The sequence below is a fragment of the Bison bison genome, unplaced genomic scaffold (assembly GCF_000754665.1).
Source record: "Bison bison bison isolate TAMUID 2011002044 unplaced genomic scaffold, Bison_UMD1.0 scf7180017864020, whole genome shotgun sequence".
NCBI classification, from domain to species: Eukaryota; Metazoa; Chordata; class Mammalia; order Artiodactyla; family Bovidae; genus Bison; species Bison bison.
In genome coordinates, this window is record NW_011494592.1 from 412,756 (window position 1) to 424,199 (window position 11,444).

At 39.6% G+C, this 11,444-nt stretch overlaps 1 gene segment (V, D, J or C); it reads right to left on the reverse strand.

Moving 5' to 3' along the window:
- Positions 1–882: 882 nt before the first annotated feature.
- Positions 883–11,444, reverse strand: part of LOC104984402 — a 123,431-nt gene continuing 112,869 nt past the window's right edge. The window contains 2 exon segments of the V gene segment in view: positions 883–1,412; positions 5,223–5,259. Coding sequence covers positions 1,087–1,412; positions 5,223–5,259 — 363 coding nt within the window.

The following is an 11,444-nucleotide window of genomic DNA, read 5'->3' on the forward strand; positions in this document are numbered from 1 at the left end:
AAAGAGGCAAGAGTCTCAATCCCAATGACGTATATAACTAAGGAAAACTTATTGTATAGCCCAGGAAACTGTACTCTATACCCTGTGATGACCTGTATGGGAACAAAATCTAAAAAAGAGTGCATATATGTATATAGACAACTAAGTCACTTTGCTGTACATCTGAAACTAACACAACACTGTAAATCAACTATATTTCAATAATAAAAAAAAAAGAAGCAAGCCTCTCATACCATGGCCCAGGAGAGGGCTATGAATATAGATGGCTTGTGGGTTTCATGAAAGAGTAAGGTAGGGTAGGCTAGAATGGAGGCTGATGATTTTTATAAATGATGGTATGGTTTTTATCAACTCAATATTTAATTCCTTAGAAGATAAACTGGGGTCATTAGAAAAAAAGTGTTTAAAAACCTTTGATCAAGGAACTTCCCTGGTGCTCCAGTGGTTGAGAATCTTCCTGCCAAAGCAGGGGACTTGGGTTTCATCCTTGGTCTGGGAAGATTCCACATGCTGTGGCTGGGCAACTACTGAGCCCCTGTGCTGCAACTACTGAAGCTCACATGCTCTAGAACCCATGCTCTGCAACAAGAGAAATCACCTCAGTGGGAAGCCGGTTCACCGCAACTAGAGAGCAGTCCCTGCTCTTTGCAACTAGAGAAACTCCGTGCAGCAATGAAGACCCAGTGTGTGCGTGTGTGCTAAGTCCCTTCAGTTGAGTCCAGCTCTTTGTGTCCCTATGGACTATTGCTTGCCAGCCTCCTCTGTCCATGGGATTCTCCAGGCAAGTACACTGGAGTGGGTAGACCCAGTGCAGCAGCCCCCCATCCCCCCAAAAATTTAAAAAACAAAACAAAAACCCTTAAATCAGAAAGGAGAGAGAAATCACAGGTGCAAAGATTTACTTTATTTATTCATTGTCCCCCCAACATTAGCACGATTAAAGCCAAAGAGGGGGAGGGGGATGAGGTGGGGAGATGGGTCAGAGGATTGCAATAGGGGTTGATCTGTGGACAAAGGGCCTGAGGAGGGGTGAGGGGCTGGGACCGAATCAGCACAGGTGACTGGGGAGCCTGTAGACCTCTTGCTCTAACACTCGTTCTTACTGAAGCTCTTGATGAGGGCGGTAGTCAGGCTCTTGTGGCTGACCTCACACGTATAGGCGTCATGGCTTTGGTACTCTGAGCTGGGCAGTGTCAGGATGCTGCTGAGGCTGTAGGTGCTTTTCTTGCTGTCCTGGTCTGTGAAACTGTTTTGGAAGTTGCTGCTGCTCTGAGTAACCCCATCCACTTTCCACTTGACATTGATATCTTTGGGGTAGAAATCATTCACCAAGCACACGACAGAGACAGTTCCGGTCTTCAGCTGCTCATCAGATGGTTTGAAGAGGAAGACGGATGGCTCAGCATCAGACCCTGAGGAAGGAAGAACAGAGAAGGGTGTTTAAGTAACAGTGAAGTTCTCTACTGGGGTGCACTGTCTGGAGGTGACCTTGGAAATGCAATAGAAAGATGTGCAGAGAGCCACATGCTCTTTTTGTAGTATCCAGGGGCCACCCAGGGAAGTCAAGAAGCAAACTCACAATTGCCATGATTTTGAGTTTTTCTGTAGCCCCCTACTCCTTAAGAAAGCTCTGAATTTTTTGTACTCTTTGCAGCCATTCTAAGGCTGCAAAATAATATGAATTTTAGAAAAAAATGAAGTGAAATATCCCATGAAGATACTTCTCTTTGGGTCAATCCTTGATAGCTTTAAACATTCTCTCCTGCATTAAAGTATTAAATAATTAGCATATTTGATACAAAAATTCTTGTAAGTCCTTATATCTTCCAGGGGATTGTCCCAACCTAGGGATCAAACCCAGGTCTCCCACATTGCAGGCAGATTCTTTACTGGCTGAGCTATCAGGGAAGCCCTATCAACTTTTTAATGGAATTTAAAAATTCATTAAAAGATTTTTTTAAAGCCCTAAATAATTTTAGAACTGTTTAAAATACTGAAATAGTTTGAGCAGTTTGAAAAGAGTTTTAAGTTTTCTGACCTTATCTTTCTTTCCTTCATCTGTGTTCCCTGCCTCCTACAAGGGAACCCAGCGCAAGAGGCCAAGAAACAAAACCACTTCATCAGACCCTCTTGGAGTTTAGAAGTGAGAACAGATCTAACAAGATCACTTCCCCCTTGCCTCTCCTAGTCCTGTGCAGTGATGTCAGGCTGTCTTCTACTTCCTGGGCTTCCTTTGGGTGTGTTGGGGTCAGACCCACCCTTCATGGGTGAGCCCTAAACTCTGAGTCTGGGTCCGAGCATGTGTGTGTGGGTGTCAACCCCTTCACCGTCTGTGATCAAGCCAGCAACTCTCCCACTCCTTGCAAAAGGCCTCAAAGGGAGACCCCCAGCCCTGGCCTTATGACTGTCACCATATGGGGCAAGTCTCAGGCAGACTCGTAGGGTCAACTGTAATTTCAGCCACCTGCCCAGGAGAAGCTGATGAGCTGCACTTCTGAGCAGCTGTCAGATGGCCTGCTAGAAATCCCCTTGGTGGGCCTTTGAGTTCTTGAATGGGGGAGTGTGAATTAAATAACAAAGAATTCTTTGCTGGGAGAAGTCACAGATCAGTGAACAGATTTTATAAAGCTATAAACCTCCATGTTAACCAAGCAGTTCAATATCAGATACTGAATTTTTAATGTTTTGATATTTTCCTTTCTTTTACTCTTCGTATTATTTTTTTTCAGAGAATTTTATAAAATAGCCTATGCAGTAAAATAAGTTGAATTCTAGAAAAAAAGGAGATGAAATATCCTATGAAGATACTCCTATTTGGGTCAATCCTTGATGGCTTTAAACATTCTATCCTGCATTAAAATATTAAACAATTATCATATTTGACATGGAAATTCTTGTAAGACCTCATATTAACTTTTTAATAGAGTTTAAAATTAATTGAAAGATTTTTAAGAGGCCCCAAATTATTTTAGAACAGTTTAAAATACTTACATAGTTTAAACAGTTTGAAAAGAGTTTTAAAATGTCCCTAAAATAGTCCTGTCAGGTTGTCCACAAACCAAAAATAATCTTTTTCAAGTATCACTTTTGAAATTTAGCCAGAGTAAACAACAATGACAATAACGAATTTTAAAATGATTTTAAAGGGTAAAACACCCAGATTGAAAATTTTCTATCATGGAATGAGGGGGTTGGAAAATACTTTCCTGTTTTTTATAAAAAATTATAAAAAAATGCCATTTATAAAAAAATGCCATTGAGTTTTTATCAATGGCATTTATATACATTTAGATATTTTGTACGCCTGAAATATAATCTTACTGAAGCCATTACATTTCTGAAAATTAAAAACACCACAAATTTATCTAATTTTTTTTCAGCAATATAACTATAATGATATTTAGTTTGAACTTTTAACTCAGTAAGTTAACTGATCAAAACCTGAATGGCCAGATTGCTAGTCTTCAGTTAGATTTTTGCTGGTCTGAATTTTGCCCTAAGAGTTATATGTATAAAGAGAAAATTATATATATATATAAATATATAATGTTAACTTTTATATATATTTCATTTTGATTGAACATTTATTACTAAATATATTTGATGAGAGGATATTGAAATAATTATAGATCACTGAAAAAAAAACTAAGTTCTTTATAGTCCCCTACTGGTAATTTTTATTAAGCAGATACAATAATATAAGTTTTATTTTTGTAATTGCTGTTAAAAATCAGGCTTTTCCCTATTTTCCCCATGTTAGCTCACGTCCATCACATTTCTGTTCTCTACTGTTAGCGACATGATTCGTATCACTGTGTCAGGAAAGTGGGCCATAACACAGCTGAATGGGCGATCACCGGGTTGGCCATGCCTTTTGAGGCCTTTAGCGGCCAGGTGCGTGGCCACTAGAGCCCAGGGGCCTGGCCGCCAACGTCCTTCAATCATGAAAGAAGACGCCCCGAAGTCTAAAGACAGCCGCGAGGTCTGCAGACCACGTTAGCGGCCACAGCCCCCACAGCGGTACAAAGACACCGCCAAGTAATAAGAAAAATCATACTCATTAAAATATTTCCTATCTTTTTAACGTCTGTGGGCATCTAAAAAGTGCAGTTATTTTATTTTCCTTCGCTTAAATTTCTTCAAAGCTGAGCTTTTGGGAGCAACCCTCTTGCCTTCATTTATAAGAGGAGATGTATTTATACATTTCCAGTACAGTCTAATACAGAAATTTGGCTTTTTTTTAGAGTCATCTGTCAAGGTATAGAACCCCTATAGCATTTCTGAATATTGACAGTTTTTCATTTATTTTAGACTCTAAAAATAACACAGCTGCTGATTCTCAATCAAGCAGAAACTTTAACATAGACAAGTATATTTTTCTAATGTCTTACTGATTTTTTAGTGCATTCCATTAATTTTTATTGGTATAAAATAATTTATCAGACACATTTCTCTACTTTTCTGTTTTGTACATCTAGCAAAAATCAGTACAATATTTGGCAAATCTCAATGAAAATTAATTCACTTTGGCTCTTTAGAGCTGCAAAGATTCCTTGTTATGGAGATATTTGAAAAAATTTTAATATCCTATCCCAGGGACATTCTACAAATCTTAAGATGTAAAAAATTTAAGTCTCTGTTATGATTTTTAAAAGCTAAACATCTTTATCTTTGGAAAAGTGTCCTTTTTCATCGACACTTTTTCCCCCTTTGAGTCATTTGGTTTAGATTAAATTAATCTTTTTTGTCTACAAATCCAGTTTTGGAGCTGAGTTTAACTTTTCAAACTGATAATAAATCTGAAATAGTCTCATTTACCCATCTCTACAAAACTCATACTTAAGCCTCTAAAAGTCCATACTGGCATTTAGACCCACATTTCAGAAGGTAATAGAGAAAAATTATTTACGTCTAATCTTCAGACGTGTCCCTTGGCCAAAGATGATCCACAGATTTAACTTACTTTCCTCTCAACAAAAAACACTTTTTGCTGCTAATCTCTTTCAATGGTCAGATACAGAGAAACCCTGGTCATTTAGGTGCCACATTAACTAACTAGCTTTTTGCTCTTTCTTGAGACAAACTGATTTCCAGCCCCCGACTCATCTGATTTTTCAGAAGAACCCCATTCTCTTCAAAACTGACCTCAACTCATATCCCAAGCATTAAACCCCCCAAATTTCACAGCTCTATAAGAAAAAGGAGTTGAAAAGTGCACTTACGATTGATTTCCACCTTGGTCCCGCCGCCGAATGTAATTCACAGCGAAGTCCCTGACATATCCCCCTTAACAAAAACCTCCTTCTGAAGCCAATCACAGGAAAGAGCCCAGTCCACAGAAAAATCCAGTCATTTCTCTGCCTTTCTCTCCACAAACCCTACTCTCCTTACAAATTCAACGATGTGGCTGTTTGTTCAGCTTAAAAATTGACTATCTTCTGATTTTCTGTCTTTTACTTTTGGGGACACCAGGCATGGCTCATGTAACCAAAATATCACAAACCCGCACAACTGATACAACAGGACAGAAGTCTCCAGTACAAACAATTGAACAAAAGTTTACTCACATTTGATCTCCACTCTGGTCCTTGGCCCGAAAGTGAACCACAGTGATTCCCCCTAATTTCTGCTTGTACAAATACCTACCCTGAAGGGGCATCAAGCCCCCTTCCCCAATTACGTTAAAATTAATCTTAAATTTACCATCAGCTAGCCTCCTATGGAAGAATTTCCCTTCCCCTCCTCTGTACCTAACCTGGGAATGAAATTTGTTTTAGCCCTGACACCGAATTAATGAAAACAGGCAAAAAGGAACAAAAAGTAAACCAATTAGACAGAAACAGCAAAGGATTAGCTGAAAACAATACTTACTTTTGATCTCTACCTTGGTTCCTTGGCCGAAAGTATTTACACAACAGTTCCTCTTAACCTTGTTCCTATACAAAAACCCTTTCCCTTCCTGACCACTGAGCAAAGCTCTGTTTCAGAACAGACCCTTTGCTCCCCAATACATTTCTGAAACTATCACTCAGACAAGTTATTCTCACCCAGAGACTGGTTCTTCCTAGAAAATGTGCAATCAGTTCTCCTGTTTGATTACGGATGGATTATGGCTTTGCCCTGGAGAATGGCAGAGTCTGGTTTCATAGAGTCAATGAATGTATGGATCATTTCAGAGACACAGGGATCATAAGACACAGACAACTGAGAAAGGAAAGTTTGGATTTTACTCACGTTTGACTTCCAGCTTGGTTCCTTGACCTAACGTCCATCACAATGATAGCTGTACGTTATCTCGCTGTATAAAAACCCTTCTCACTAAAGGGGAACAGAGCCTCGGGTCAAGCCGCTGAAGCTTAACTCCCATCTCAAGCAGGTGTGGAGGCCCTGGGGCTTTTCTGATAGAGAATGTTTGTCATTCTTAGGTGAATTCTAAAATCCTTAGATGATTTATTTATGTCGATGGCCTAAATAAATGGTCCCATATGTTAGCAATCTCCCACCTCTGGACTGCTACTTATTTACTGGAAAGCAGGTTGAGTATAAATTAGAAAGAAAGATAAACTCATTTTATAAAACCCTGTACTTTTAGACAGTTGAAGCTTAGTTGATTTACAGTGTTGTGTTAGAGACATCAAAGTGATTCAGCTATATACACACACATATATATTCTTTTTAACATTCTTTTCCATTATACATTATTATAAGGTATTCCAGTAGTCATGTATGGATGTGAGAGTTGGACTATAAAGAAAACTGAGTGCTGAAGAACCAATGCTTTTGAACTGTGGTGTTGGAGAAGACTCTTGAGAATCCCTTTGACTGCAAGGAGATCAAACCAGTCCATCCTAAAAGAGATCAATCCTGAATGTTCATTGGAAGGACTGATGTTGAAGCTGAAACTCCAATACTTTGTCCATCTGATGCAAAGAGCTGACTCATTGGAAAAGACCCTGATGCTGGGAAAGATTGAGGGCAGGAGGAGAAGGGGACGACAAAGGATGAGATGGTTGGATGGCATCACCGACTCAATGGACATGAGTTTGAGAAAACTCTGGGAGTTGGTGATGGACAGGGAGGCCTGGTGTGCTGCAGTCCATGGGGTCGCAAAGAGCTGGACACGACTGAGAGACTAAACTGAACTGAACTGACTGAATGTATTTCCCTGTGCTATATACAGTAGGGCCTTGTTGTTTATCTCTTTAATATCATGTATCTGTTAATCCCAAACTCCTAATTTATCTCTCCCCCGTCTTTCCCCTGTGATAACCATGAATTTGTTTTCTATGTCTATTTCTGTTTTGTAAATAATATCATTTTAAAAACTGTACTTCTTTATACCTTCTCCTGGGGTGAGGGGAGGGGCGGGGCTTGCACATGACAAACCTCATTCAATGTTATTATGAAACTTCTTAGCTTTTCTCAGTTAATAATACTGAAATAATGTTTTTTTCTATTTGAAACTCTCTTTTGCCACCATGTTGTTTTAAAAAAAGACTAAATGTATTAATATATCAAACCAAGGCCCATGTCTTATTTTGAAATATATTTTGGAGTGAAGCTGTAGATGGCCCATGAAACAAAAACAAAGATCAAAAGAGTAGAAAAGTAGACTTTTCTTGGTTAGTTGTCTGTTGTCATAGGACAGGTAGAGCTGGAGGGGTACCCACCATGCCACAATGAGCTGAACCAGGTGTATGCTGTCTTTGGAGCTGCTAGAGAATTGTGGCATGCCTTGATGTTTCCATAGTAACCCCATCAAGGGCCCTGAAGACCTCATTTTGCTGTGAGCCCATCTCTACTTATTCTGGTCCTGTTTCCCTTTTAACTTTCCATTCCCACTTCAGCATACTAAAGTCCTTACTGTTCTCCTGAGACCTCCAGCTTCTACAAAGCTCCCCCTCTTCTTGGAAACACTTTTGTTCACCTGCCTTACTTGTGAACAACTAATTGTCTTTCAAGACTCAATTTAAGAGAGACTTTCTGTTGGATTATCTCCCAGCAAACAACTCAATGTTGTAGAGTACAGAGGCAGGTCACTGAGCCTGTAACACCTAGTTGCTCTTATCTGCAGTTAGATTCTTTCTGCCCTATTGGATTGTAAGCTGTTTGATGTTTCATTGCCTTATATTTGGAAGGTCCAGTCTAGTATCTTCACTTGGTAAATGCTCAACAAACATTTGCAGAATGAATGAAAACAACAAAACAAGGGACAAAAACAAACCATAAATAGTTGAAAAATCAAGACTAGATCAGAGCCGATAAATTATAAAGGACCAAGGATTAATACTGACTATGGTAATAGTAAGTTTTACAAAAGAAATTGTAATAGTAATTCTGAAGTAGGTTCAATACTATATACAAGACTACACATGAAATGTTGTTTAAAAAGTAAAAAAAGAGAAGTTGTGTTAGGCATATACAGTGGAATATTACTCATCCATAAAAAGGAACGAAATTGGGTTATTTGGAGTGATGTGGATGAACCTAGAGTATGTAATACAGAGTGAAGTAAGTCAGAAAGAGAAAAATACCATATATTAGTGCATATATATGAAATGTAGAAAAACGGTACTGATAAACCTATTTGCAAGGAGGAATAGAGATGTAGACATAGAGAATGAACTTGTGGATGCAGCAGGGGAAGGACAGGATGGGATGAATTGAGAGAGGAGCACTGACGTATATTGTGTGTAAAATAAATATTAAGAGCTAGTGGGAGACTGCTGTATAGCACCGGGAGCTCAGTTCAGTGCTTAAGGATGACCTAGAGGTGTGGGATGGTGGGGGGAAAGGGAGGCCCAAGAGGGAGTGAATATATGTATACTTGTAGCTGATTCACTTACAGCGTATAGTAACTAACACAATGTTGTAAAGCAGTTATCCTCCAATCAGAAAAAAAGGTAAAAGAAGAGAAAAGAACTGACATCTTCATCATAAACTAATTATGTCAGAGCTTTGCAATGGAGCACAAAACAGCCACTAAGGGGATAAAGTAGGTTTCTGCATAGTCACGTAGAAGGTGATACAGAAGATATAGGCTGAATGGTATATATTGTATGATACTATGATCCCATTTTAATTGAATATGTATGGATATGAATAGAGGCTAATTGCAGAAGGAAATACAATCAACTGTGCTCAGTAATTGTCTCCTAAAATTGATTACAGTGGTGTGTTGTTGTGGAAGAAAGGGGAGCAATGTCTTCTCTTTCTACTGTACTATTGTAGATTATTTGGTTTTTAAAAATTATGGGAATATATTCCCATAGAAACACTAAGGCTGTACCAATTTTGATAGCTTGATATCATCAAGTAGAATTCTCCATAGTCATGAGCAATTGTAAATATAATTTTTAAATGATATATACATGTTTAATTTTTCTTTGTCATTCAAATACTGTTTTAATAATATTTAAATTAAGAGTGCAAAAAAAGGTAGGAGTTCTCCTGTTCTGTATAGAGGATATTGTTTTACCAATGTAGGACATATGGGTGTGATGTGGGGGCTGAAAAATGTATATTCCTAAGTGAGTAAATAGGAGATTGAAAGTGAAGCATGTAAGTAAATGACTATTAAAAGCAGAATTTGCTACTAATAAAAGATTCTTATTATAAGAACTGTTGTGCAAAAGCTAGTTTTTTTGACTACACGCAATAGGATCAATAGGAATGGTTGTGATGTTTGCTGTAACACCACATGGATCACTGAAAAGTGGCTGAGAACCTAATGTGTATGTGGTTTATTATTTGAAGGCAAAGGATGTCTTAGAAGCATCTGTGAGGACCTACCATTCTACAGAGTGTCCAGGATGGGCCTTGATAAGATTGATTTACTAAGGAAAAATAGAGTCAATAAACTGGTCTGAGGGGTTCTTAGATTTATGCATGAGTGATGGAAACAGAAAATTTAGGGGAGCATTCCAAAAAACTCATCACTAAAGCTGCTTTCCATGTGGCTGCCAACAAAGTCAGATTCTTAGAATAAATTCTCAACTGCTCATGGTGTGTGTGTGTGCTCAGCTGCTCAGTCGTGTTTGACTCTTTGCAGCCCCATAGACTGTAGCCCACCAGGCTCCTCTGTCCTAGGGAGAGAAAGAAAACATGAAAGAGAGAAAGACGAAATACATGTGGATAAGTCATCCTGAAAACTGTTGAGAAGCTTTCTAATCAGTGTTCTCAGGTCTAGCATTTCAAGAAACACCATTTTTTTTTTTAAGTTTGACACAAGTAACCAGCCTATTTGAAAGGTCTGTCTCCCATCAGTACCATACAGAAAACCACCCAACATGTCAGAGACACAGTGACACAATTTTGCAAAGTTTGAGGACTGAGGGATTCCCTACCTGGCTCCTGAATGTTTGCGTCTGATAATCCATCCAGAAGTCTGTGGTTCAAAATTTTTTCCAGCTCATCATTCACAATTGGAGAAGGCAATGGCACCCCACTCCAGTACTTTTGCCTGGAAAATCCCATGGACGGAGGAGCCTGGTAGGCTGTAGTCCATGGGGTCACTAGAGTTGGACACGACTGAGCGACTTCATTTTCTCTTTTCACTTTCATGCATTGGAGAAGGAAATAGCAACCCACTCCAGTGTTCTTGCTTGGAGAATCCCAGGGACGGGGGAGCCTGGTGGGCTGCCGTCTATGGGGTCGCACAGAGTCGGACACGACTGATGCAACTTAGCAGCAGCAGCCAGAGCAGCAGCATCATTCACAGTAAAGTCCAAAGTAGGTGTGGTTCTTTTGGCTTCAGCTTGATTCCTTCCTCCTTAAGATCATACTGTCTGTCCTTTGTACTTGACTTAAGCTGATAATTCAAAAAATGAGGAGGAAATTCTTGAGCCACATTCAGTGGTGATCAGAACCTGATCAAGTGCTGTTCTCCAGGCTAGAGTGCCACAAATAGACATCTGACTTGAATCCCCAAGGGGCAAGGATGGCCTGCATTTGGCCAGAAGGAGGAAGACAGAGGAGGTCACTTGAGACCTGGAGATCACTGCTTCTTTGCTGCTTTGGGGCTGTGTCTATTTCCATCCATTTCTGAAGAAAGACATGCTGAGGGAAGCAAAGTCCTTTGCCCAACCATGTACAAGCACATAAGCTGTATTCCTGACCTGAAAGTCTGGTCCCGCTCTGGAAAATGTAGACGCTCATCTTGTTTCTGGGGCTTTCCAGGTGGCGCTAGCGGTAAAAGATCCGACTGTTGGTGCAGGAGATGCAAGAGACTCAGGTTCAGTCTCTGGGGCAGGAAGATCCCCTGAAAGAGGAAATGACAACCCACTCCAGTATTCTTGCTTGGGAAATTCAATGGACGAGGAGACTGGCAGGCTACAGCCCATAGAGTTGCAAAGAGTCAGACACCACTGAGTGCCTGAACATGCACACAAACACACATATCTTGTTTCCACGAAGACATGAAGGCTGCAGGTGTTTTTTTTTTT